Source organism: Myxine glutinosa, chromosome 5, assembly GCF_964187855.1.
Source record: "Myxine glutinosa chromosome 5, kmMyxGlut1.1, whole genome shotgun sequence".
Lineage (NCBI taxonomy): Eukaryota > Metazoa > Chordata > Myxini > Myxiniformes > Myxinidae > Myxine > Myxine glutinosa.
Window position 1 is genome coordinate 70552141 of NC_136265.1, and position 27036 is coordinate 70579176.

Genomic DNA, 27036 nt, shown 5'->3' on the forward strand with positions numbered 1-27036 from the left:
CGACTGAAGTGGGAAAGCATTCATCAACTCCGGGCAGCCAATGTTTCTCCTACCGCAGCATACACACTCAAAAATGTGCTGGATACGTACCCGGATGTCTTCAAGGATGAGCTTGGAACCTTGAAAGGACATACGGCTAAACTCAGGGTTGACCGGGATGCCAATCCTATATTTTGCAGGGCTCGCCCAGTCCCTTTCGCCCTGCGTGAGCGGATTGACAAGGAACTGGATCATCTTGAAAATCTGGGGATCATCGAGCAAATCCAGTATGCCGAATGGGCGGCGCCCATCGTTCCAGTCATAAAATCGGACCAGTCCATCCGCATATGTGGAGATTATAAAATGACCGTGAACAGGTGTTCTTCATTGGATAAATATCCAATCCCGAGGATCGAAGACCTCTATGCTCGTCTCACGGGAGGCAAGACTTTTACGAAACTCGATCTCAAATCCGCCTATCTACAGCTCTGCTTGGACGAGAATTCGAAACAGTATCTTACCATCAACACGCATCGTGGGTTGTATAGGTACCACCGACTTAGTTTTGGAGTGAAATCTGCACCTGGAATTTATCAGCGTGTCATGGACAGTTTGTTTGCCGCCGAACGCAACGTCGTTTGTTACCAGGATGATATTCTGGTTACTGGTCGTACGGACGCGGAACATCTACAGAACCTGGAGAGAGTTCTGAAGAAGATTTCGGACTCCGGCCTACGTTTGCGTCGAGACAAGTGCAAGTTTATGGTGCCATCAGTCACGTACCTGGGTCATACGATTGATGCCGAGGGTCTACACCCGACAGATGAGAAAGTCCGAGCTATCAAGGATGCTCCTTCTCCACGAGATGTGACCGAATTGAAGTCATACCTCGGTTTGCTTCAGTTCTATGGTCGTTACATCCCGAATGTGACCGACGTTTTGGGCCCCCTTTATCGGCTTTTGAGGAAAGGAGTCTCCTGGAGCTGGGGGTCTAGTGAACAATCAGCATTCCAGACCTCTAAGGATCTGCTCAAATCGTCCAATGTTCTCGTTCATTTTGATCCAGAGAAGGATCTTGTGCTGACATGCGATGCCTGTCGGTATGGAGTGGGGAGTGTATTATCGCACGTGATGCCTGATGGTACAGAAAGACCGGTTGCATTTGCATCCAGAACGTTGACCCCGGCAGAGAAAAACTATTCCCAACTTGACAAGGAAGGATTGGGAATCGTTTTCGGCGTTGGCAAATTTCGCCAGTACCTTCTTGGACATCATTTCACGATTCGCACTGATCACAAGCCGCTGATCAGTCTGTTTGGTCCAACTAAGGCGACATCTGACACACTACCACCCAGGATCATCCGCTGGTCCCTGTTTCTCGCTGCTTATGACTACACCATATGTTATAAGCCCGGTTCGTCTATCACAAATGCAGATGCCATGAGTCGGTTACCCCTTCCAGAATCCGTTGATGATTCCCCTACACCAGGATCCATTATCGCACTGATGGATCATCTGGAAGATTGTGCTGTCGATTCTGGCCAGATCCGCACTCATACTCGACGAGACCCCGTTCTGTCCAGAACTGTCCAGGCTGTACAGCTTGGATGGCATTTGCTACCTGAGGGTGACCCAGATTTTGCGGCTTTTAAAGCACGTAAAAACGAACTCAGCGTGGAAAATGGTTGCCTACTCTGGGGATGTCGTGTCGTGATCCCGAAAAATCTGCGTTCCAGGGTCATGGATGAAATCCATGACTGTCACCCCGGGATTGTGAAGATGAAGTCACTCGCCAGAAACTATGTGTGGTGGCCGAATCTTGATGCTGATATCGAACATCATGTTCGACATTGTTACCCCTGCCAGAGCACCCGGAATACACCTGCGAAAGCGCCACTGCATCCCTGGGAATGGCCCAGCGAACCGTGGCATCGCCTACATCTCGATTATGCCGGGCCTATTAACGGCAGCATGATTCTAATAATTACGGACGCGCACACAAAATGGATTGATGCCTATGTGACGCGTGGTACTACGTCAGCCATTGTCATCGAAAGACTCAGACGCTGTTTCGCCACTCATGGTCTGCCCAGGATGATCGTGAGTGATAACGGTTCGTGTTTTTCCAGTACCGAGTTTGCCAAGTTCACACGTCGGAACGGCATCAAACATAAGTTTGTCAGCCCACATCACCAGGCTTCAAATGGCTTGGCCGAACGATCCGTGGGAATCATCAAATCCGGATTGCAGAAACTTCAGGAGGGAACCCTGGAAACAAAGCTGTCTCGTCTCCTGTTCAAATACCGCATCACGCCACAATCAACAACCGGAGCAGCTCCGTCTGAGTTATTGATGAAACGACACTTGAGATCGACACTTGACAATCTCAAACCAGACATATCATCAAATGTTTATCAGAGCCAGCTTAATCAAAAGTTGGTGCACGATAAGACGTCCAACAGTCGATGTATCAACATTGGAGATCCAGTGTTTGCCCGAAATTTTGGTGCAGGTGCGACGTGGCTACCGGGAGACATCATCGAGAAGCCAGGTCCACTGTCCAGTGTGATTCGCCTGCAGGACGGCCGCAAAATTCGTCGACATCAGGACCACATAACCTACCGTCACTGTGAGTCGATGGAGCCTGTAGCATCGTCACAGTCAGGACAACAGTTCGACCCGCCACTGCCGGAGATCGTCGTGGCCGCTCCAGCCAGCTCGGATGCCCCGAAAACCTCTGCAAACGCTACACCCTTCGTGGAGACCAAAGGAATCACCTCGGACTCTGTATCCACTGGTACACCGCGACCCAAAGGAATCACCTCGGACTCTGTATCCACTGGTACACCGCGACGCTCAATGCGTGAGAGAAAAGCACCCGACCGGTTGAATCTTTGAAGATGTTTTTTTTCACGTTGACACATGTTCTATTTTCACGTATTTTCATTATTCTCATAACCGTTTGCACACATATTTTCACATGTTTTGGAAATGTTGCTTTTGAAATGTCAATTCTGGAAATCTAGCACGTATATTGCTCTTGGTAATTTTGGACTTAAAGGGGAGGATGTCATGTATGCAGTGCAAATGTTCACCGTTGTATCCCTACACCGGGACCGGGTTGTATCCCTACGCCAGAGCTCGGATGGCGCTGCTGTGAATCGGGCCTTGATTGGCAGAGTGAATAAACGCGTACGACAATTGATCGCAGTTTGTCGAGATACTTTACAATAACACTGTACCTCATGTACTGTATAACACTGTACCACACGTAATGTGCGCGATGAAGGGAGATGTGTCCATGGTGGAGCACAGAACGAACCCCCCGGGATGGAGGAGCGGCTCCGATAGCGGAAACGGAGTCAGTCCGGGATGTTTTCCCGGGGATGAGGAGTCTGGACCCGGTACGTACTGTTCGTTCACGTGCGGTGTCCGTGCTGTGTACTATTTAAATAAACAATCATTTATATGGAGAATCACACCATGCACGGATCGGGTTCCCTCGTATAAGATCGTGTCCATCTGATCGGATCCCCTCGTACAATATCGTGTCGATCTCCTGATCTGGTTCCCACGTATAAGATCGTGTCGATGTTCTGATCTGGTTCCCTCTGACAATATCGTGTCTATGTCCTGATCTGGTTCCCTCGTACAAGATCGGGTCGATGGTCTGATCGGGTTCCCTCAAACAATATCGTGTCGATGTTCTCATCGGGTTCCCTCGGACAATATCGTGTCTATGTCCTGATCTGGTTCCCTCGAACAAGATCGTGTCGATGTTCTGATCGGGTTCCCTCCGATAATATCGTGTCGATCTCCTGAGCAGGTGAATCGATCCCGTTTGTTGCAATCGGAGCTCAAACGGACATTTTGATTCCTGAGAGCAGATTCGTTAATGGATGATTTTGAGGAGAAGTTCGGGATCGTTTCCTCTTCTTCTCTCGGAATCGACAAAACTGTGTTTGTTATAATCACTTATGACAGGTGAGCCTCCCCTCACTTCCAGGTTTCATCATTACCCATGTTGTACTTCACTAACACAATATAAATAACATCCAATCTGTGAGGATCACTGACGATGTAAAACGCGCGAAAAGGAATATTTTGTCACACGTTGTTGTTGTTGTTTGTGTTCTCCTTCCATACACATTTATTAAAACTATTAACAAATATTACTACAGAAAATTTCCGTCTTTTTCGAGAACGTTTATCTTTGGTAGAATAAACAACGTTTACCTTTGGTAGAATAAACAACGTTTACCTTTCTTAGAATAAACAACGTTTACCTTTGGTAGAATAAACAACGTTTACCTTTGGTAGAATAAACAACGTTTACCTTTGGTAGAATAAACAACGTTTACCTTTCTTAGAATAAACAACGTTTACCTTTGGTAGAATAAACAACGTTTACCTTTGGTAGAATAAACAACGTTTACCTTTGGTAGAATATACAACGTTTCCCTTTGGTCGAATAAACAACGTTTACCTTTGGTAGAATAAACAACGTTTACCTTTGGTCGAATAAACAACGTTTCCCTTTGGTCGAATAAACAACGTTTACCTTTGGTAGAATAAACAACGTTTACCTTTGGTAGAATAAACAACGTTTACCTTTGGTAGAATAAACAACGTTTACCTTTAGTAGAATAAACAACGTTTACCTTTGGTAGAATAAACAACGTTTACCTTTGGTAGAATAAACAACGTTTACCTTTGGCAGAATAAACAACGTTTACCTTTGGCAGAATAAACAACGTTTACCTTTGGTAGAATAAACAACGTTTACCTTTGGTCGAATAAACAACGTTTACCTTTGGTCGAATAAACAACGTTTACCTTTGGTCGAATAAACAACGTTTCCCTTTGGTCGAATAAACAACGTTTACCTTTGGTCGAATAAACAACGTTAACCTTTGGTCGAATAAACAACGTTTACCTTTGGTCGAATAAACAACGTTTACCTTTGGTCGAATAAACAACGTTTCCTTTTGGTAGACAAAAACAACGTTTACCTTTGGTCGAACAAACAACGTTTACCTTTGGTCGAATAAACAACGTTTACCTTTGGTAGACAAAAACAACGTTTACCTTTGGTCGAATAAACAACGTTTACCTTTGGTCGAATAAACAACGTTTACCTTTGGTCGAATATACAACGTTTACCTTTGGTAGAATATACAACGTTTACCTTTGGTCGAATAAACAACGTTTACCTTTGGTAGAATAAACAACGTTTACCTTTGGTAGAATAAACAACGTTTACCTTTGGTCGAATAAACAACGTTTACCTTTGGTCGAATAAACAACGTTTCCCTTTGGTCGAATAAACAACGTTTCCCTTTGGTCGAATAAACAACGTTTACCTTTGGTCGAATAAACATCGTTTACCTTTGGTCGAATAAACAACGTTTACCTTTGGTAGACAAAAACAACGTTTACCTTTGGTCGAATAAACAACGTTTCCCTTTGGTCGAATAAACAACGTTTGCCTTTGGTCGAATAAACAACGTTTACCTGTGGTCGAATAAACAACGTTTACCTTTGGTCGAATAAACAACGCTTACCTTTGGTCAAATAAACAACGTTTATCTTTGGTCAAATAAACAACGTTTACCTTTGGTCAAATAAACAACGTTTACCTTTGGTCAAATAAACAACGTTTACCTTTGGTGGAATAAACAACGTTTACCTTTGGTCGAATAAACAACGTTTACCTTTGGTCGAATAAACAACGTTTACCTTTGGTCAAATAAACAACGTTTACCTTTGGTAGACAAAAACAACGTTTACCTTTGGTCGAATAAACAACGTTTACCTTTGGTCGAATAAACAACGTTTACCTTTGGTCGAATAAACAACGTTTACCTTTGGTCGAATAAACAACGTTTACCTTTGGTAGAATAAACAACGTTTACCTTTGGTAGAATAAACAACGTTTACCTTTGGTAGAATAAACAACGTTTACCTTTGGTCGAATAAACAACGTTTACCTTTGGTAGAATAAACAACGTTTACCTTTGGTCGAATAAACAACGTTTCCCTTTGGTCGAATAAACAACGTTTACCTTTGGTCGAATAAACAACGTTTACCTTTGGTCGAATAAACAACGTTTACCTTTGGTCGAATAAACAACGTTTCCCTTTGGTCGAATAAACAACGTTTACCTTTGGTCGAATAAACAACGTTTACCTTTGGTCGAATAAACAACGTTTACCTTTGGTCGAATAAACAACGTTTACCCTTGGTCGAATAAACAACGCTTACCTTTGGTAGAATATACAACGTTTACCTTTGGTCGAATAAACAACGTTTATCTTTGGTCAAATAAACAACGTTTACCTTTGGTCAAATAAACAACGTTTACCTTTGGTCAAATAAACAACGTTTACCTTTGGTGGAATAAACATCGTTTACCTTTGGTGGAATAAACATCGTTTACCTTTGGTCGAATAAACAACGTTTACCTTTGGTAGACAAAAACAACGTTTACCTTTGGTCGAATAAACAACGTTTACCTTTGGTCGAATAAACAACGTTTACCTTTGGTCGAATAAACAACGTTTACCTTTGGTCGAATAAACAACGTTTACCTTTGGTAGACAAAAACAACGTTTACCTTTGGTCGAATAAACAACGTTTACCTTTGGTCGAATAAACAACGTTTACCTTTGGTAGAATATACAACGTTTACCTTTGGTAGAATAAACAACGTTTACCTTTGGTCGAATAAACAACGTTTACCTTTGGTAGAATAAACAACGTTTACCTTTGGTAGAATAAACAACGTTTACCTTTGGTAGAATAAACAACGTTTACCTTTGGTCGAATAAACAACGTTTACCTTTGGTAGAATAAACAACGTTTACCTTTGGTCGAATAAACAACGTTTCCCTTTGGTCGAATAAATAACGTTTACCTTTGGTCGAATAAACAACGTTTACCTTTGGTAGACAAAAACAACGTTTACCTTTGGTCGAATAAACAACGTTTCCCTTTGGTCGAATAAACAACGTTTACCTTTGGTCGAATAAACAACGTTTACCTTTGGTCGAATAAACAACGTTTACCTTTGGTCGAATAAACAACGCTTACCTTTGGTAGAATATACAACGTTTACCTTTGGTCGAATAAACAACGTTTATCTTTGGTCAAATAAACAACGTTTACCTTTGGTCAAATAAACAACGTTTACCTTTGGTCAAATAAACAACGTTTACCTTTGGTGGAATAAACATCGTTTACCTTTGGTGGAATAAACATCGTTTACCGTTGGTCGAATAAACAACGTTTACCTTTGGTCGAATAAACAACGTTTACCTTTTGTCAAATAAACAACGTTTTGCTCTCGAATCTCCACGTGAAGAAATCAATGTCGCTTCTTCTTCTTTTTCAAAATCGGTGTTTTTTAAATTAAATTAATTATTATCTTTCAAACGGAACCTTTTTTTACCTCAACCTGCAACTCGGAACTTCTTGTCTGAAACTACACACAGGATTTGATGAAACATGACCACAACCTTCATGACCTGTGATCTACTGAAGTGTGTTTGGAGGGAGTGTGGTGGGAGTACGGAGGGAGTGTGTTGGGAGTCCGGAGGGAGTGTGGTGGGAGTCCGGAGGGAGTGTGGTGGGAGTCCGGAGGGAGTGTGGTGGGAGTCCGGAGGGAGTGTGGTGGGAGTCCGGAGGGAGTGTGGTGGGAGTCCGGAGGGAGTGTGGTGGGAGTCCGGAGGGAGTGTGGTGGGAGTCCGGAGGGAGTGTGGTGGGAGTCCGGAGGGAGTGTGGTGGGAGTCCGGAGGGAGTGTGGTGGGAGCCCGGAGGGAGTGTGGTGGGAGCCCGGAGGGAGTGTGGTGGGAGCCCTGAGGGAGTGTGGTGGGAGTCCGGAGGGAGTGTGGTGGGAGCCCGGAGGGAGTGTGGTGGGAGTCCGGAGGGAGTGTGGTGGGGGTCCGGAGGGAGTGTGGTGGGGGTCCGGAGGGAGTGTGGTGGGGGTCCGGAGGGAGTGTGGTGGGGGTCCGGAGGGAGTGTGGTGGGGGCCCGGAGGGAGTGTGGTGGGGGTCCGGAGGGAGTGTGGTGGGGGTCCGGAGGGAGTGTGGTGGGAGTCCGGAAGGAGTGTGGTGGGAGTCCGGAGGGAGTGTGGTGGGAGTCCGGAGGGAGTGTGGTGGGAGTCCGGAGGGAGTGTGGTGGGAGTCCGGAGGGAGTGTGGTGGGAGTCCGGAAGGAGTGTGGTGGGAGTCCGGAGGGTGTGTGGTGGGAGTCCGGAAGGAGTGTGGTGGGAGTCCGGAGGGAATGTGGTGGGAGTCCGGAGGGAATGTGGTGGGAGTCCGGAGGGAATGTGGTGGGAGTCCGGAGGGAGTCTGTTGGGAGTGTGGGAGGAGTCTGAAGGGGAAGGCAATGCCGGGTACCTTTGTTAGTTTGTCATTATTGACCAAGAGAGATTGTTGTGTTTGTTTCCTTTGTGGTGAAACGAAACGAGGCGGTTCACCAAAACTCCAAGCTTTGAGCTTTTATTCACTTGAATGCGACTGATCTACAAAGAAAACATAAAAGCGATTAAGCAAGCATCTCTGGCCACTTCCATGACCATTATGCCATTGCAGAGATATTAGCAAATATAGCACAGATCTTGCGACAATCTTACCAACTCGAAGGCACAAGAGAGCGGAATGTCCCATCCTTACTCATAGCTCTTATATAAATCCTCCCCACGCGGTCGGCGTCGGAATAGCATCATGAGTAAACGGAGGGCATCCCTCGGATCGAACCATCTTACTTCACGACATCCTTCATTTTATGAAAGTAAAAACTCTTTGTTGTTTTACTTTTCCAAGTTTCAAAAATATATTTTTCATGGGATTGAAAAGTTCGCTTCTTCTGAATATCTCTTGTGATGACGATTTTCTTTAGAAATTCTCCTTAAACTTGAGTTTGAATGTGATGTTTTTATTTTCAGATTTTATTGTGAAGGTGAAGGTGGAGACCGAGTTCATTGATGAGTTCTCGTTTATCAAAGGTTTGACCCACAATGTTCCTGTTATATAATGTTAAACACCAACAATGTTCCTGTTACATAACGAGTTTATGTGAGTCGAGTTGTGCTCCCCAAGATGGCCACACGGCGGCTGCACTTCTCTTGGGTTACAATCATTCTATATTTTCTCAGTTAAGCGGTTTCAACACGGGGAATTCTGGTCACGTGGTCCGTCTGCACCATCTTGTTCCAATTTACCGTGAACAACAATATTAATCCCCTGCATTATTTGTTCATCGGACAACGCTGTATACTTCTTGAGAATTATATAGTTGTATTCTGTCAAAATGATGGCATATTTAATGACAATAGAAAAGAATGATTGCACATGCATATATTTTACATATATGTTTTCCACACATGTGAAGGATTACATGCACACGCATGTTTTCAGTGGCACAGTACTTGTGTTAAAATAAATTAAGAGTTGGAAAGAAATATCCCCTTCACTTGTGGCTCATCGACATTTTGATGTGGCCTTCTTTTATTCCTTCTTTGTTCTTTCGCAATTTCTTCTTTCTCATTTTAAACCAAGAGAGGTGAGTTATCACCAGCATCCTGCTCAAATGAACAATTCCTGCCCTGACTAACTGCTTGGAATGCAATGCAACCACCTTTTCCCTTCCTCTTCCGGCCCAATATCACCCTTGGCAAGCAGCCTCGGACCTGGCTTCAGGCAGAGCACACAATCAATCAATCGATATTCAAAAGCTATTTCTCTTTTTTTTCACTCACAATTGTAATCTTTTCTATTCTGGAGTCTTTTTGGTGTGACTCCATTTCTGTTTTACACTTCTTTCAAATTTCTGCATTCAGTCACTACCTGTGTATATCTTCCACGAACACACTCTGCACACCTCACATCAGGCACACATCAGTGTGAACCTTTACTCACACATTACACTAATTTTTCACCTTTTGAAAACATTTATCTCCATTTCACTCAAACTATACCAAGAATAGTACATGGAACCAAAAATGCTTACAGTGGATGAAAACCACAACGACGGAAGTGACGAATCCGTAACACTTGGGATGGGAAAGTCAAGTCCGTAGTTATTCTGAGGGATACTGGGGCAGCCCAGTCGTTGATGTTGTCTAACATTTTACCATTGACTTTGAGTAGTTCGGGGAAAGCGAGTGCCTTAATCCAGGGCATTGCAGGTCGTTATGTCCCAGTCCCCTTACATAGGGTGAATTTGAAGTCTGATTTGGTCACAGGACCCGTGATGGTAGGAATAGTCCCCACTCTCCCCATAGAGGGTATTAGTTTCGTATTGGGAAATGATTTGGCTGGCAATAGGTTTTGTGTTTCCCCAGTAGTGAAGAGACGGAGACGGAGACCCTAACCTTTGGGACTACGTAGGTACTTTCTGGGAAAGACTTACCACCGCCTGCAATGTCGCCAAGGAATAGTTGAAAGTATCTCAGCGAGTAATGAAGGCCCGTTTTGACCTGAATACGACAGCTCGTAATTTTAGGCCTGGAGACAAAGTGCTAGTTTCACTACCTCTGCCTGGGGAGCCACTATTGGCGATGTTTATCGGTCCCTACTTGGTCGAAAAAAAGCTGAGTGAGGTGAACTACGTGGTGCGGACCCATGACAGATGGAAACCCCGCCGGGTGTGCCACATTAATATGCTTAAAAGGTACTATGGGTGTGAGGCCGACCTCGGCCGGCCAGTTGGTAGGTCATATAAAGCATCAAGATATTGACTCCAGTGAATTAGACAGCATTGCTCTGCAAGCACCTGATAGGGAAACGATGGGGGCTTTTAGTACAACCGTACCCCTTGAAGATTGTACATATTTCGGGTCGAGATAATGTCATTGCAGATGCTCCATCTCGAGCTTAAGATTTTTTTTTTTTCATGCCCCTGCATGTTAGCTATGATGCCTGGTAAATGTCACAATGAGAGGTGGCTGTTTGTTTATTGCACTGTTTATGCTGGGTTTAGACGAACCTGCCTTTGTCGAAGAAAACTTTTCTTGGGGTGAAGTTTTCTTCTCGAAGGGGGGGAGGTGTTACGGGCTGTGACCTTTTTCTTCTTCCTACCCGCCCCACCCCCCTGGGAGTTTGACCAAGTGGTTTGGTCCATGTGTATAAAGCCTATGATTGGCTGTGGGGCAAGGGAGTGGCCAGGAAGGTGATTCAGAGGAGTGAGTGGCCGTTTTGGAGGAGGGCTTATGGCAGAGTGCTTTTTCGGGGGTTGTAGAGTGTCCAGCTGCAATCTCTCCACCTGAAGGGTGACGTTGATCGAACTCTTGCTGCCTACCACTGGGGCCTGCCTTGGGGCCTACTCGTGGACTTGCCTACTCCTACCCTCTACCACTGGGCCTGCCCTGAGGCCTACAGTTGGGCCTGCCTTGGGGCCTACTGTTGGGCCTGCCATGGGGCCTACTACTGGGCCTAACCTGGGGCCTACTGTTGGGCCTACTGTTGGGCCTGCCTTGATGCCGACTGTTGGGCCTACTCTTAGACCGGCCTACTCTTGAAGCGGCCTACTCTTGGACCTGCCTACTCTTGGACCGGCCTACTCTTGGACCGGCCTACTCTTGGACCGGCCTACTCTTGGACCGGCCTACTCTTGGACCGGCCTACTCTTGGACCGGCCTACTCTTGGACCGGCCTACTCTTGGACCTGCCTACTCTTGGACCTGCCTACTCTTGGACCTGCCTACTCTTGGACCTGCCTACTCTTGGACCTGCCTACTCTTGGACCGGCCTACTCTTGGACCGGCCTACTCTTGGACCGGCCTACTCTTGGACCGGCCTATTCTTGGACTGGCCTATTCAAGATTTTCCCTCTTTTCTCCCTTCTTGGTTTTATGTGCAGGAAGAGATTTTCATGTGATAATCCATAAATAAAGACAGTGTGATTGAAGGCTTGGCTTGGTGTGCTTCAGGCCGTAACAATGGAAAATATCCTGTTAAGTCACAACAACAGCAACACCAAAACAGCAACAACAACAGGAGGGATAAAAGAACATTGGCAGTTTGAGAATGGCAGAAGAAGAAGAAAGGGAGACAATGAGGAGGAGAAGGCAACGACACTTCTGAGCTGTCACGCTCATTTTCAAAAAGTGCAAATCATTTTTAAACTGACATAAACAGTTAAGGAGGAACCGTGGATCTTCTGCATGCGAACCTGGGACGGGTTTAGTGACTCGCCTATTCCCTGAAAACGATAGACCAACTTCGACCCACTCTGTGTTGGTCTATGGAGACAGCTTGGCTTCTTATATTATACCTGGTGAGGTAGTCTTGTCTGAATGCCTTCTACTCATGGAATCTACCTGTCGGCCATTGCACTGTTGTTATCCAAGTGACCTTTTCAAACCTTGTATACCTTCAATGGCACCATTTTGGGTATTGTACATGCCATTTCTGAGAAGGCACTTGGCTGATTGACCCATGCATAACTTCGGAACATATTCGTCCCTCCAATCTCTCCTCTTCCACAAGTAATGAAACGGAAAATCAAATACTGCATTGGAGTCATTAGACGGAACCAGAAGAAATAAAAAGCAAAGTTGGAGTCATCAGGAGGAACCTGGATAAGATTTGGGTTTCAGCCCATACTCCACAACCCTCAAACCCATCGTGGATCTTCTGTATGTCGTTCGTGGATCTTCTCCAGTGCCCTGAGGTCGACATGTAATTGCTATGTTGTATGTACTCCCGATCCGTGTTTCCTTCATTGTAAAAACTACCAAGTCAACAGTTAAAAGGATTTTGAGACAATAGTTGCTATGGCCTTGGCAAGATCGATGGAGACAGCGATCTGTTGGCTTATACACCGCCCAAATAGCTTTCTGGAATTCTCTCATGTCAAGATTAAACCCACGTCATTTGAACTTTGGCAGAGGTCATTATTTAATTTTAATGATCCAAAATGGCCGATAAAAAAGTACTTTCCAGCAAGTCCTTGGTCTCTGACCGATTTTTCATCTGTTTATCTGTCTGTGAGCATGACATCCCAAAAGGTTATGACGGATACAGAAGAAATTTGGTGTATCACAATAAATCAACGAATGATTAGATTTTGGTGAATATCTGGATCCGAACCAATAATTTTAAGTGATTGTTCACCATTGAGTGATGCGACTGTATGTAACTTGATATTTCAAGAAGTTGTGGACGGATTATGACAAAACGTGGTGGATAAGTTGGGTCGGTGACAAGAACAAGCCGATTAGATTTGGGTTCAGGTCTGGATACAGATCCAGTGTATCGGTGGTATACAAACCCATAAACTGTTCAGCCTGGTGGAGGTATGCGCTCTACCAAGTGCCGTTCTAGTTTTTGTTGTTTTCTTCGTTAATAATTTGTGCACGTGAATTTTTCTGACCGTTCTTGGAGATGTAATCTAATCTAGGCTGTTGACTGCAATGATGACTCCTCCTTTGCCCGTTACAGATAACAACCAGCACAGGAGAGGCCATGATCAGGTACCTGCTCTGCATGGGGAAACGTAGCACTCGACGTCGCAAGGCAAATACCCACACCTGAGGGCCTGTAATCCAAGCACGAGTAGCCTAATGGTGCTGTCAGGCTCCGCCACACGACACCCGGGCGTTCCTGGAGTTCCGGCAGGACTCCACGATGTCGATGACTGCAGGTGCAGTGTGGCCTCGGTGAAGCGAACGGGACATCCAACTTTCCTACCCAGGCCTGTGGCCGTATCTGTGCGGGCTGGGGCCTCGCTGCATTTGGTTTGCGGGGCTTTAGGCATGATAGTATGCGATGATCCAGATTGTTGGGTCTCATTTGAATTACCCGATTGAATTTCACTTTTTTTTTTCTTCTTTTTTTTGTCCAGCCCTGAAGGAACGGCGCCTGGCTCGGTCAGTTCCGGTCAAGCCTCATTTTTTTGGTTTGTTTGCGTCGGACCGGAACCAGCGGCGCTTGTGGCTATCACCCACGGAGGCCCATCATGGTCCCTTAAGCATGCTCATAGCTATCCCCTCCCATTTGCTTATGTTCTGGCCTGACCCTTTTTAGGAGCAGGTGAAATGTACTTGACGAAACATAACATTGTAGCAAAAATTGAAAAACCACACTTGAAGTGATTATTTTGCATGCGCTTGTAATGCGAATGATTCCCATGCACTGATGTTTGTACCCTTTGCTCTTTCACGAGCCTCGATCTTGTATACAAAAAACAAAACAAAAAAAAAACCCCCCGGTTGAGGTTGGTGTTTGCATGTATTGTGTTGCACGTGAGGCCTAGGTTTTTGTTTTTTTTCAATGGGGAAGGGGGATAAAGGTTTTAAAGTGATGTGTGATGAAAGATTTAAGATTACACTTGTTCCCTTATCAAAGCAAACCGGACTGAAGCAAAGGTTTTTTTTTAAGTTCTTCGTACAAACTTGTCATTTGGTTTTATGATGCTATTGTGACACTCCTTTTAAAAAATGTGTTGGTTGTTTGCATTCAATCATTTTTTTTCTTCATTGTTTAAAGCTTTTCTTTTGTCAAGAATATTTCCAATTTGCTTAAGTAACCAGCCCTGAGAGCTGAGATTAAGCCTTGAGAAATTCAGTGAAATGTTATAATAATTTTGAGTTGACAACAAATCACTACAACCTCCATATACAGTCTTCACAAAACATACAGCTCGATCGCTCCCAGGAAAATCCAGGTGGTGTATAAGCAACATACACACTCGTGGCCTAAACATGGAGGTGTTATCAGTGTGAAGCAATCTTTTTAGTAACAGGTGCACATGTAAACACGCTGATTGAATTTGTGTTGACAACAAATCACAACAACCTCAACATATGATCTTCACAATACATATTACTCGATCACTCCTGGGAAAACCCACGCAGTGTATAAGCACAAGACCTGATCGAGGCCTGAAAGCCAATTATCTGGTTTTATCTGGCATCAATTTTTCATCCAAACAGATAGCCCTGTGGCCTTTATCTAGATGAAAGATGGGGCAATGCAAAGTTTGGTCTCACTGGTTCTTGCAGGGTTTGAAGGCATAAACAAACAAACGCACTTTATACTTTATATATTAGACAAGCAAACATAGCCGCAACGCCGGTTCCCTCCTCCCGCCACTTCCCCTTCCTCATCCTATGCTTACTCCCACACCACCCCTCCAAACTCCCACCCCTCCAAATTCCCACCCCTCCCTTATCTCCTATCCAACAGCCCCCTTCCCTCCCTCCTCAAACCACCTCCCTGCCCCCAAAACAGGTGGCTTGTGTGTTCACAAGTTATGAATTACAAGAAATTGACTGTTTAAAAGAATTAAAATATCATGATAATGTCTCATTTGCTTTTATGTAGAAGATAACATTGTTCCAAGCTCCTAATGAATGAAATAACATCGTAAATGAAAGCAGATTGCACAAAAAGGTGAAAACTAAGAAACATCGAACAATAGCACTCAAAAGATTAGGTATTCGATGAGCTCTTTATTGTACAGAAACCACTACGACCTCTTCAAAAGTAAGGCTTTTTTTTGTCGGTGGAAACAAAATGGCAGATTAAGACCACTGAGGTGAACACAGGCTGACCAAGGATAAAGCCTGTTTTTGTGTGAACACAGGCTGATTAAGGATAAAACCTGATTTTGTTTTAATTTAATGAGCCCGTTAATTATCTTCAAAAGGGGTGTTTAAATCTACCCACACACCCAGTTTTCATTCGTGCACTCCCTTCGAGTACCCTTAGCATGCACACAAAGTTTCGGGCCGCTAGATATCATGGTTTTTTGAGTTATGGAGAAGACACGCTGACTGACAAACAAACTTTTACACTAGCAAAGGTACTGGGCGTTGCCGGGCAATGCATTGTCGCTTTGCTGGCAGCAATGTTGAGAGGAGAGGGGGAGGATTGGACCGGCAAGGCCTCAAAATACAAATTCTACAATATCAAGGTGTGTAATCCCTCAAAAGCTTGATTTCCCCAAAACTTGTTTTAGCGCAAGGGTAACACTAACAACCTCATTTGCATCTATTTGTAAAATCACATGTAACATTGATAAAACCATGCAGGAAACATGTAATCTTGCCTGCACGTGTGTCGCATTATTCCTTTTTATTCCTTTATCCTTTATTATTCCTTCATTCATGAACTCCCTCAGAGTTCCCTACGTGTGCATACAAAGTTTGGGGCTGCCAGGTTTAATGGTTTTTGAGTTATGGCAGAGACGCACACACTATGCCTTTTATTATAGAGGTGTCAATCTGTAATCTGGTCCCATCTGATTACTTGCACTGGTGACAGGATCGCAGGTTCAAATCCCACGTACAGTTTGCATTTGGATCCGCTGGCTCATGTAAACCTACAGCTATATCTCCTCGTCCTCGATTTGAGAGCGCAACGTCCTGCAGGTGTTTTTTGACATGACGTAGAAAGAAATGCAAATTCAGAACTTGAGTAACAAGGTTAACATGAGGCTTTTGGTCTTTGCAACAAAGAAGCCAGGTAGGGATCTGGAGAGGGCAGACAAGGTGGTATAAAAATGTTACCGCATGTGTATGGTTGGGAGAGCAAACGGTCTGGTTTTTCTCAGGTTTTACTAAAAACCAGATTATTTTGCTTACAACCTTGTGCTGTATGTACAGGCCGCAGCTCACTCCCTGTAAACACATTCACACAAATGGTCACCTGGATGTCAAAAGAGTAACCATTATTTATCAATATTCAGGTGAAAGAAATCTGCAAAAGTCAAGTCATGGCATGTTATACTCTTTGTTTGTGTTTTTTCTATTAATTTGGACATTAAGGTCTGCTGAATGAGAGGTCTGCTCTGCCGGAAACCTTGCGAAAAAAAGTTGTGGCCATTTTTGTATATGCCTTAAAAAATGGTCTTAAAATGCATGTTGTTGTTGTTGTTGTTGTTGTTTGTATATGCGCCTTTTATTTTTTGACCGAGAAATGTGAAAAATGTTTTTTTTCTTAAAATCCTCAGTGGGTTGTGAAGGGTGTTTCCCACACATAGACTTTACTTGGGCGGGCCGCCCAGGTATATTAACGGCCACCCAAGTAAAAAAATAAAATAAAATAAAATGTTTTAATTTAAAAAATAAAAATTAAGCCATCCGTCCGAGAGAACGACGCGACCCGCGACACCTGCGATTGATTAACTAGTCCAGCGGACAATCTCCCCTCGCTCTTCCCCTCCCCCCTCCCCTACTGACAATTGCGCGCTCTGCAGAGATCAAAACACAGAGAGAGAGAGAGAGAGCGAGAGGGTTCTCTGGACAGCTTTTCAAGACGCGGACACTGTAGATATTTTGGATGGATACAGCACGGACGAGGTAAAGCAACTCCTTTTCTCCTTATTGTGTAATTGTTTTCTTGACTTTTTTTCATAGTAGCTTGAATTCTATGAAAGCAAGTGGCAACTATGCTGCGTTACCAAAAAAAAGCTTGGTAGACCTGTATGCTAGCTAGGTAGGCAGGCACACGTGTTTGTCCAAGGCTAACGTTCGACTGTATTCAGAACACATGCGCAACAACATGCAGCAAAGTTGTACTGGCTAAATATGATCAGCTAATTTTTCACCAGAATGCATCAATATGTCAATAAATATGTCAATATTTATCTAGATCAAAACATGTCAATAAATGCATCCCAGATACACAGAACACGTGTTGACAACATCAAGTTGAGAAATACACTTGCAAAACCTTTCCAAATGATTTAGAATCATTTTCATGCAAAAGCGCCCCCGATATGTTTTCATTTTTTCATTATTTTCATCTTGCTAAAAAAAATTGTGGCCATTTTTGTATATGCACCCTTTATTTTTTGACGGAAACATGTGATTTCTTTTTCTTTTTCTGCTGCAGGACCTGAAGACCCTGCAGGACCTGCAGCCTGAATCATGGAGCCTGAGTTCTCAACCAAGCAGCTGAAGAGAAAGTGGCCCGATACCAACTATACTGCTTGCCTAATATGGCAGAAGACAGACTAACGCTGGTCCTCTTCAGAAACTGACAGATCAAGGCTATCCTGCACTCCTACAATCACGTGAAAAAGTAAGTACACCCCATGTAAAGTTTTGACTTTTTCAACATATTTCAACATACAGCTATTTGATCTTCATTTCAACAATATTGAAAGATAAAGGTAATATAATAAAACAAATATCATGAAACATTTACATTTTGTAGTCCATTGTATAATTTAAATAAACATAAATGCAAATTTCGCATGTGGAAAAAGTAAGTACACCCTTGGCTCTAATAGGTGGTATTGCCCCCTTTGGCAGAAACAACCTCAAGTAGGCATTTCTTATAACTGTCCAGCAGTCTCTGACATCGACTGGGATAAATTTTTGCCCACTCCTCCATGCAGAATTCTTTCAGCTGTGCGATGTTTGAGGGGTTTCTTGCATGCACAGCTCGTTTCAAATCCCCCCCACAACATTTCGATGGGATTTAGATCCGGGCTTTGACTTGGTCATTCCAGAACCCTCCATTTCTTTCTTTTCAGCCATTCCATGGTGGATTTACAGGTATATTTAGGGTCATTGTCATGTTGCAAGGTGCACCTTCGGTTGAGCTTCAACTTTCCGACAGATGGCCTCACAATATCCTCAAGCACCCTCTGGTACAATGAAGAATTCATAGTGGATTATATGATGGTGAGCTGCCCAGGCCCTGATGCAGCAAAGCTGCCCCAAACCATAATATTTCCACCACCATGCTTTACAGTTGGTATCAGGTTCTTGTGGTCAAATGCTGTCTTTGGTTTTCGCCAAACATGTCTTCTGGTACTGTGGCCAAATAGCTCTACCTTTGACTCATCTGTCCAGAGCACATTGCTCCAGAAGTGCTGGTCTTTGCCTCGGTGTTCATTGGCAAACTTTAGTCTTGCCCTGATGTTCTTTCTGGACAGCGAAGGTTTCCTCCTGGCACACCTCCCATGTAGATCAAATTTGTGCAGCCTCTTTCTCATGGTCGACTCGTGCACTTTGACATCAACAGTGGCAAGAGCTACCTGTAGGCCCCGCGATGACATTCTGGGGTTCTTAGAGACTTCTTTCAGCATCTTGCGGTCTGCTCTCGGGCTGAACTTGCTGGGGCGGCCTGGCCTGAACAAGTTTGCAGTTGTTTGGAATCTTCTCCACTTGTAGATGATCTTCCGGACAGTCGAATGATTGATTTCAAATTGTTTGGAGATCTTTTTAAATCCTTTCCCAGACTCGTAGGCATCTATAACCTTCTTTCTGAAGGCCTCAGAGAGCTCTTTTGATCTAGACATGGTGACGCCGCACACTTCAACAACAAAGAGCAAACCAAACTAAATGTCTGAAGTTGAAATAAGACAGGTTCCTCCAAGATCCTCTCTAACGATGTTCTAATCATTTGCACCTGAGCTGGTGCACCCGATTCTAATTTTAGGTATATGAAGTAGTGATAAATGTCGGGGTGTACTTACTTTTTCCACATGCGAAATTTGCATTTATGTTTATTTAAATTATACAATGGACTACAAAATGTAAATGTTTCATGATATTTGTTATATTATATCACCTTTATCTATCAATATTGTTGAAATGAAGATCAAATAGCTGTATGCTGAAATATGTTGAAAAAGTCAAAACTTTACATGGGGTGTACTTACTTTTTCACGTGACTGTATATGCTGTAAACAACAGAAAGGACGATGTCTCATTCAGACTTGAGAATGAGCTGGAACCTCAATGTGACTTTCTGGGAAGGAATCTTGTGTGGCATGCACAGTGTTGCGCCAAGTACACAAATCGCAAAACTGTTGACCAGAGAAAAAATTTTTTGCAAAGCAAGAAGGCAATTCACCTGAAGCAGGACTCTCCACTGAGCCAGACAGCAGTGCTCCAAAAACACGGTTTTCAATGCGACAGACCATCAAATACAAGGAAGAATGCTTCATTTGTGGAAGTGCTCGCACTACCAAGGGGGATAGATCCCTCCTTTTGATCGCCACTTATGATAGACAGAATTCAGTCTGGAAAAAAGCAAACAAACTTGAAGATGAGGATATGCTACGCAAGATTCGTGGTCCTGATGGAAACAAGTGCACTGATATGATTGCTGACGACTTCCAGTACCACAGGGACTGCATGAACTTCTACCTGACAAGACGTGTTCATAAACAGGAAAAGACAAGTACTGACACAATTCAATATGATGCTGCACTGACCCAACTGGTATCTCGCATAGATGAGCCCCTTTTCTGAGATGGTGCCATATTCTTCGTTACAGCTTTGAGGGATGAATTCCGTAAATGCCTGGAAAACCATGGAGTTGACAATGTTAACTCATACAGATCTCAGTCCTTGGTAGCCCGCCTTAAAAGGCACTATGAAGTAGATGGCAACTGAAAGATAATGTTGTGCCACAGAAAGGATGCTCTAGCCTGGTTTGCTCTGCAGAATTGAACATTGGCTGCATGCTCACCAAGTTGAAGGAACTAAAGGAGACAGCTGAAGAGGCAGAGTATGAAGAAGAAAGTGACGATGAGGTGACACCTGATGATACCATAGTCTCCCCCTACAACACTGCAAAGAGAATACGGATGGAACTCCAGGACCAACGTAAGGCAGAGAAGCAGGCACTGAAGGCTGCAAGAGAAGCCAGAGCATCTTCAGCCATTGGAAGTCAGCAGATGCCTGGAAGTGACTGAAGACCCATCACTGCAGCTGGAGATATCATACTTGGAGGCATCGTGGAGAGTGAGCTGCAACCTGTACATTGTACAACCACCTGGCATGGTTGATAACAGATGCATCCCCAGAAGTGGGTGAGGACGGCCGGGTGAAAGTCAGTCCCAAGCAGCACGAACAAGTTCTCAACCTTGCCCAGGATGTCTGCCCAACAGTTGCAGGGATCCCACCACCAAAACACATTGGAACAGCATTGCACATCCTCAAAGAAACCAGAAGCAAGGCGACTGTGACACTCCTAAACAGATTTTTTCACGTACGGGTAATAAAATCACCACAGATCCATTGATTTTGGTTTGATTTTCAGAATGTTTAATGTGGAATGACTGTTTGGTGAAAAGAATGACACATTGGCTGATGTCATAACTCAGGGCATAGTTGATTACTAATGAAGTAAAGATGAAAATAATGGAAAAAAAAATCGGGGGCACTTTTGCCTAAAAATGATTAATTCATTTGGAAAGGTTTTGTAAGTGTATTTCTCAACTTGATGTCAACACGTGTTCTGTGTATCTGGGATGCATTTGACAGCCTACACAACCCTGAGGATTTTAAGAAAAAAAGTCACATTTTTCGGTCAAAAAATAAAGGGCGCATATACAAAACATGCATTTTAAGACCATTTTTTAAGGCATATACAAAAATGGCCACAAATGTTTTTCACAAGGTTTCCGGCAGAGCAGACATCTCATTCAGCAGACCTTAATGTCCAAATTAATAGAAAAAAAAAAAAGCATAGCATGCCATATCGGGTCCAACCTCATTTTATTGAGCTTTTGAGCCTGTGGATCCCAGACGAAGTACTTTGTCCATGAACCTGCAATAGACATGTCCCAGGGATCGTTGTAGTAAGAATTTAGACCCATCGCAGTACGATTGTTCTCAACTATTCGAACAGTCGTCCGCCATCACGAGTATGCTACACATGGCTGATAAGATAGCCAAGAGGTACACACACTCACCTGGGTTCGAATCCACACCCAGCTATAAACCTTACACCAACGCTGTGTCCCATGAGTGATGCCGTGTGCAGTTTGGAACAGAAGTGCTTGTGGTAGATTGTCAGGTGATGTTACATAGAGAGAACCTCCAGCATAAACCTGTTACCCCTCTAATTCAAACAAATGTATAATTAGATGGCTGCAGCTAAGAATTTCAGCTCAGAGAGGCTCGAACTTTTATTTATATTTAATTTATTTAAAAAACAAAAACCAAAAAAAAAACACGCAAAAGCAACCTGATGGGTTTGTGTGGAAGAAAAATATTGAAAAACAATATATATATATATATATATATATATATATATATATATATATATATATATATATATATATTCAGGCTTAAAATTACAGGTACTACATGACCAGTTGGAAGACCCCATGGTCCACATGATTACATCCTTGACAGGAATAAATAAACGAATCAAAACAAATTCAGAGCAATAATTTTATTTCCACCATTGGACAAACCAGGAAATGCAATCAATTCAATGTGAAGCTGAAAAACATTTACAAAATGTGAAATCACGTGCGGACATTCAACACTTATTTGCTTTGTTTACCCTGAGGCTTCGTACCGGTTGAGGATTTACAAACATCACAGGAGCGATCGGAATCGTGGTCCTGGTGCTTCGCCTCGACCTCCTGGTTTAATGGAGTTTTCTGCATAATGGAGTCGAACCCCGATTTTAAAGATTCGACAACACCGGTTAAACGGGCACGACCGCTTTCTGCAACAACCTGGATCCCGGCAGAACTCTTCCTGAACACCTCTCGTCCGGTCTTGCTCGACACAGCAACGAGTCGCCGGTAAAGGTCAAGGGACGAGGAGCTTGGTACGACAACCTTCTCTTCATCAGGAGTTGCACCTTCTGCAGGAAGCACAGGTATTAGTTTGTATACAAACACAAAACGTGAATCACGTCCATACAGCAATGACTTACCTTGCTTATCTTGTGGCAGGTATCGATCCACCTGAGAAATCAATGAATCTGCACCCGACAAAACCACCTGCCCAAACTTGGTTTTCAGTAGCGAGTCTGCACCGTCCAACACGACCTGCTTGGATCTCTCAAAACCCACTCCGACCTGGGACTTGGACCAATCCAGAAATATTTCCAAACGTTTTTGTGCAATTTGCAAATTCTTCGTTACATCATCAAGTACCTGGAAACAAGGAAATATAAACCAATCACCGGACAATATTTATTTTTAATTACTGCATCAGGTCACAGGAGGTACGTTTGGAAAGGTAAAGTCACAAGCACAACTTGATGTTCTTATTTCTCCAGTTCCAAAGAGCCAGATGTCTCCACACTAAATTACATTCACAGGAAGATCCAGAATCACCTCCATTGTCCATACCTTGTTGGCAGGTTGATGCAAGATCGGGACCTTCTCCTCCACAAGATCCAGACCCCGGCATGCGAGCTCGTCCACAAACTTAACTGGAGTAAATAAAAAGTGGAAAACTCAAAGATCATGGATATTGATGAATCACTCAGTGGAACAGAAAAAGGGAAATTTCAAAAACGACCCAGAACAACCTCCATCCTTCTCCAGAATCGATCACAATACAAAACTTTCCATTAAAATGAAGAAAGTTCCACAAGGTTCGAGTCAAAATAAACAGTTCAGACATCACATCCGATCTGCATGGAATCACTCACTCTGCAGATGAAGAATCCTGGTGATTGGTTCGACCCCACTGGAGGTGATCACAGCTACCCCCGTAACGCCCCGTTCCACCATGTTACCAAAAGAGAGAAGAACAGGCCTCGACTCCTTCCCACACTTGTAGGCCTGAACCAAGTCATCCGCAACAGAACTGAACAACGGTAGTGAATACAATCTCTGAAATACATTCTGTGGGCAAGAACAGAAAGTTACAACAATGAGAGGACGTCTCACATTCCGAAACTTCATGGGATTGGCTGGTTGAGGTTTTCATGAGAACAGATGGATGGGGTTAGAGGGGGGGGAGGGGGGCGTGAGGAGGGGAAAACTCCTGATGAATGGGAAGTCAAACCTTCAGATTTAAGCTTCAATTTATTATATCAGAAAATGAAATGAGGAAATGAAATGAAATGAGGACATGATGAAATGATGAAAACTTCCAATTCACCCCCACCCATCCCTCTCCCTCACCCTCCACAGACTCGTCCCCCTCATATAGCCATCCCACCCCACTACCCCACCCCCAACACTCCAAACTCCCACATTCCCACCCATACCTCATTCACCTGGAGCTCGACCCGACATGTTCACCTGAAAAACGAAAGAACTCACCTTGGTACCAACGGTCTGAACCTCGACGGCCATTTCGTTCAAAACAAGAAACGATTCACGGGGAGAGAACCGAGCGAGATCAAGAGGACCAAATCAATGTGCGCACCACCAGGTAACTTTTATGGCCGAAGCCTTTTTTATTATAAAAAAAGGTAAAAAAACACGCTCAAAAATCAATCAATACACCCATCACCATCACCACCACACAAGAACCCAGGAAAATCAAAAACCAAGAAATCAAAAGCCAAGCAACAAGATATCAAACAATAAATAGGAAATCAAAGGGAGAAAGCAAACCAAAGATCAAGAAACGAAAGGAAACAAGGTTCAAAGACCAAAATGAAAATCAAATCACACTCAATAAACCATAAATCATAAAAACCAAAGTCCATCATCCTTAGCCCAAACCCCCAAAACCCCTCTCCCACCCCAGGCAGCAGACACCTAACTCTAACTAACCAAAGGGGAGGGAGAAAGGAAAGAAGACCCTATCCCCCCTCCCACCCCCCCCGAAAACAACCAAAGAAGGGACACCTTAAAACAATAAGGGTCAAGGGGCCTTTTTTCCTTTGCATACCGAAATCAACAACCGGCTGCTAACCGCAGCCGGGAACATGCAGCCACAAACACGTTGAGGGCTCGACCCACCGCTGGAAATAATAATGAAAGAAAATAGAAATCAAACCAAGGCAAAATCAAGATCAAACAAAAGGAAACCCAACTGCCCCCACCCTCCCCAGGCCGCGCCCGGGAGGGCCCACCCGGAAGATGCCCCACAAGGAAGGCCCCGGCTCCCTGAGCTGCCCACGAGGCGTGAGTGTCCCAATGAGAATCACCGCCCGACAGGGCCCGCAAGCACACCTGCCGGAGCACCCCCAACCTTTCCAAGCCCGGGCGGCAAGCTCGGTCAGGGACTACGGCTGCACATGACTGTCGCCCGCACATTTGGAAGTAACCTCCCGCGGGACCCCCCCCCTTCACCACGGAAAAGCCCGGCCGTATTCTCCGCTCCAGGGAGGGCTTTACGACACACCTGACGCATCGTCGCGGCCAGCACCCCGCCCCGTCGCCCGCAGGCTGTCGCCAAGCCTGTACCTTTGGAGGCAGGATTGGGCTCTGCCCCATATCTGCCCAGGATCCAACCATACCCTGGTATAGAAACCTCTGGTTCTCGCTCGCCACAAGACGGTCTTGATTATACAGACCGTTCTCCAGGCCTGCCTCCATTTGCGGACAGGCACTGGTTGTGGTAGGAGCCCGCTAAACGCAAAGACGTCCCGTCTGACCATCACCAGCCAAGGCACATAGCATTCGAGGAGGCCAGCCGCAAGCGACCAGACCCCCTCGGCGACAGGGCAGTCCCAAAGGACATGCCTGACGGTTTCGTCCCCTGTGCATCGGGGTCGGGGACACTGGACCGACACGTTCAGGCCCCTCTGGAACTGAAACACCCGGACCGGAAGACACTCATGGGCGGCTTGCCACGCGACGTCCTTCTGGTTGTTGGCGAGACAGCGAGCCGAAACGTTCTCCCAAACCTTTCTCGCCGTACGTTCTGCGAGAGGCCTTCCGCGAAGGATACGCACCTCCCGCAGCACCTCCCTTGGGCGCAAGTGATCCAGGACCCGCGACAACTGCCACCCGATGGGCCGACAGGTCAACAGGCCCTGCTCCCGGGCGAACCCCTCAAACATCCGGAAATGCCCCGGACACGACCCGGAAAAAGGCCGAGACAGCGGGAGGGACCGCCCTTCCAACCGCGCGACGGACGGCCCCAGAAAGAAAAACAGAAAGTCCCGCGCCAGCCGGCGACCCGGGTCCTCAGACACGAATAACTCTATGAGAGTACACGCAAACGCAGACATACATACAAACACCGGGCAGGGGACACCCTTCCCACCCAAGGACGGGCTCATCTTCACGACCCTCCTACTCCTGCGCTCTGCTCGGGTACCCCAGAAGAAAGTGAAAATTATTCCTTCTAGAGCCCGTCCCACCGCAGGAGGAGGTGGGGAGATTCTCGCCAAATACAACAACTTACCGATCAAAACATTCTTGATAACTAAATTTCGCCCCTCCATGGTTAGGCGACGAGACCGCCAAGAAGCGACCTCCAATTCCAATCCCCCAATGACCGTTCGCCAGTTCTCAGCGGCCACGCCGCCTGGGTCAAAGCAGACCCCGAGGATCTTTAATCGATCTCTCCGCTCCGTGTACGGGCAAGGGGGGCCGGAGCCCGTCCTGTGCCGACCAAAGTGCATGACCTCACTCTTCTGAGGATTGATTTTAGAAGAGGAGGCCAACCCAAAACGCTCGCAGAGACCCACCAGTCTGCACATGGCGACTGCATCGGTGACGAACACCGACACGTCGTCCATGTACAGACTCACCTTTAGGCGCTCCCCATGGGTTCCGGGAATCCACAACCCAGGGAAGGATGGGTCCGCTCGCAGTGCACAAGCAAACGGTTCAATACAAAGGACAAAAAGGACTGGTGACATTGGGCAGCCCTGCCTGACCCCAGAAGCGACTGGGAAGGCTCCCGAGAGATGTCCGTTGACCAAAACACGGGCTTCAACGTCCCTATACATCAGGTCCACCCAATGCATCAAATTTGGCCCAAAGCCAAAACGGTCCAAAACGGCCATCATGTATTCATGTGACACTGTCGAAAGCCTTCTCCTGGTCCAAACTGACTATGCTCAGTGGGAGGCCTCTCTCCTCCGCTAGCTGGATCGCCTCTCGAACCAGGCCCAGGCTGTCGGACACTCTGCGTCCCGGAACAGCACAAGTCTGGTCCGGGTGCACGAGGTCCACCATGACACCGTGCACCCTCTTAGACAGCACCTTTGTTAGTATCTTGTAGTCGACATTCAACAAAGTGATCGGGCGCCAGTTGGACAGATCCTCCCGATCACCCTTCTTGTGCACGAGGTTTACGACGCCCCGGCGCATCGAATCTGGAAGCCTCGCAGAGGTGCCTAGCTCCCTCACTACCTGCAGATAGTCCTCGCCAAGGACGTGCCAAAGGCGGCGATAAAACTCCACGGGCAGGCCGTCGTCACC

At 45.2% G+C, this 27036-nt stretch overlaps 1 protein-coding gene and 1 long non-coding RNA gene across 4 annotated transcripts; one reads left to right on the forward strand and one right to left on the reverse strand.

Moving 5' to 3' along the window:
- The first annotated feature begins 3218 nt into the window (after nt 1-3218).
- LOC144892302 (uncharacterized) lies at nt 3219-15288 on the forward strand. Of its 3 annotated transcripts, XR_013623499.1 has the most exons (4): nt 3255-3383; nt 8927-8986; nt 13425-13626; nt 13828-15288. It is a non-coding gene; the product is annotated as an uncharacterized LOC144892302 (long non-coding RNA). The 3 variants fall into 3 exon arrangements; XR_013623498.1 differs by having other exon boundaries at nt 3219-3383; nt 13425-15260; XR_013623500.1 differs by lacking the exons at nt 3255-3383; nt 13425-13626; nt 13828-15288 and adding an exon at nt 9137-9198 and having other exon boundaries at nt 8973-8986.
- A 6832-nt stretch (nt 15289-22120) lies between these two features.
- Nucleotides 22121-24105, reverse strand: LOC137428365 (perilipin-1-like). The gene is made up of 5 exons (XM_068118291.2): nt 23971-24105; nt 23352-23547; nt 23047-23129; nt 22626-22848; nt 22121-22553 (listed from the first exon to the last, which is right to left on the reverse strand). Exons 1-5 carry the CDS (start codon nt 24001-24003, stop codon nt 22228-22230), a joined length of 861 nt encoding a protein of 286 aa, XP_067974392.2. The 5' UTR covers nt 24004-24105; the 3' UTR covers nt 22121-22227.
- Nucleotides 24106-27036: the final 2931 nt, after the last annotated feature.

Excerpts from the sequence above, each read along its gene's own strand:
- LOC137428365 (XM_068118291.2), bottom strand. The coding sequence starts at position 24,003 with ATGGCCGTCGAGGTTCAGACCGTTGGTACCAAG. Across the intron at positions 23,130-23,351 it reads CAGGATTCTTCATCTGCAGA|TTAAGTTTGTGGACGAGCTC; the intron begins GTGAGTGATTCC and ends TATTTACTCCAG. Across the intron at positions 22,554-22,625 it reads CCTGCCACAAGATAAGCAAG|AAGGTGCAACTCCTGATGAA; the intron begins GTAAGTCATTGC and ends TGCTTCCTGCAG.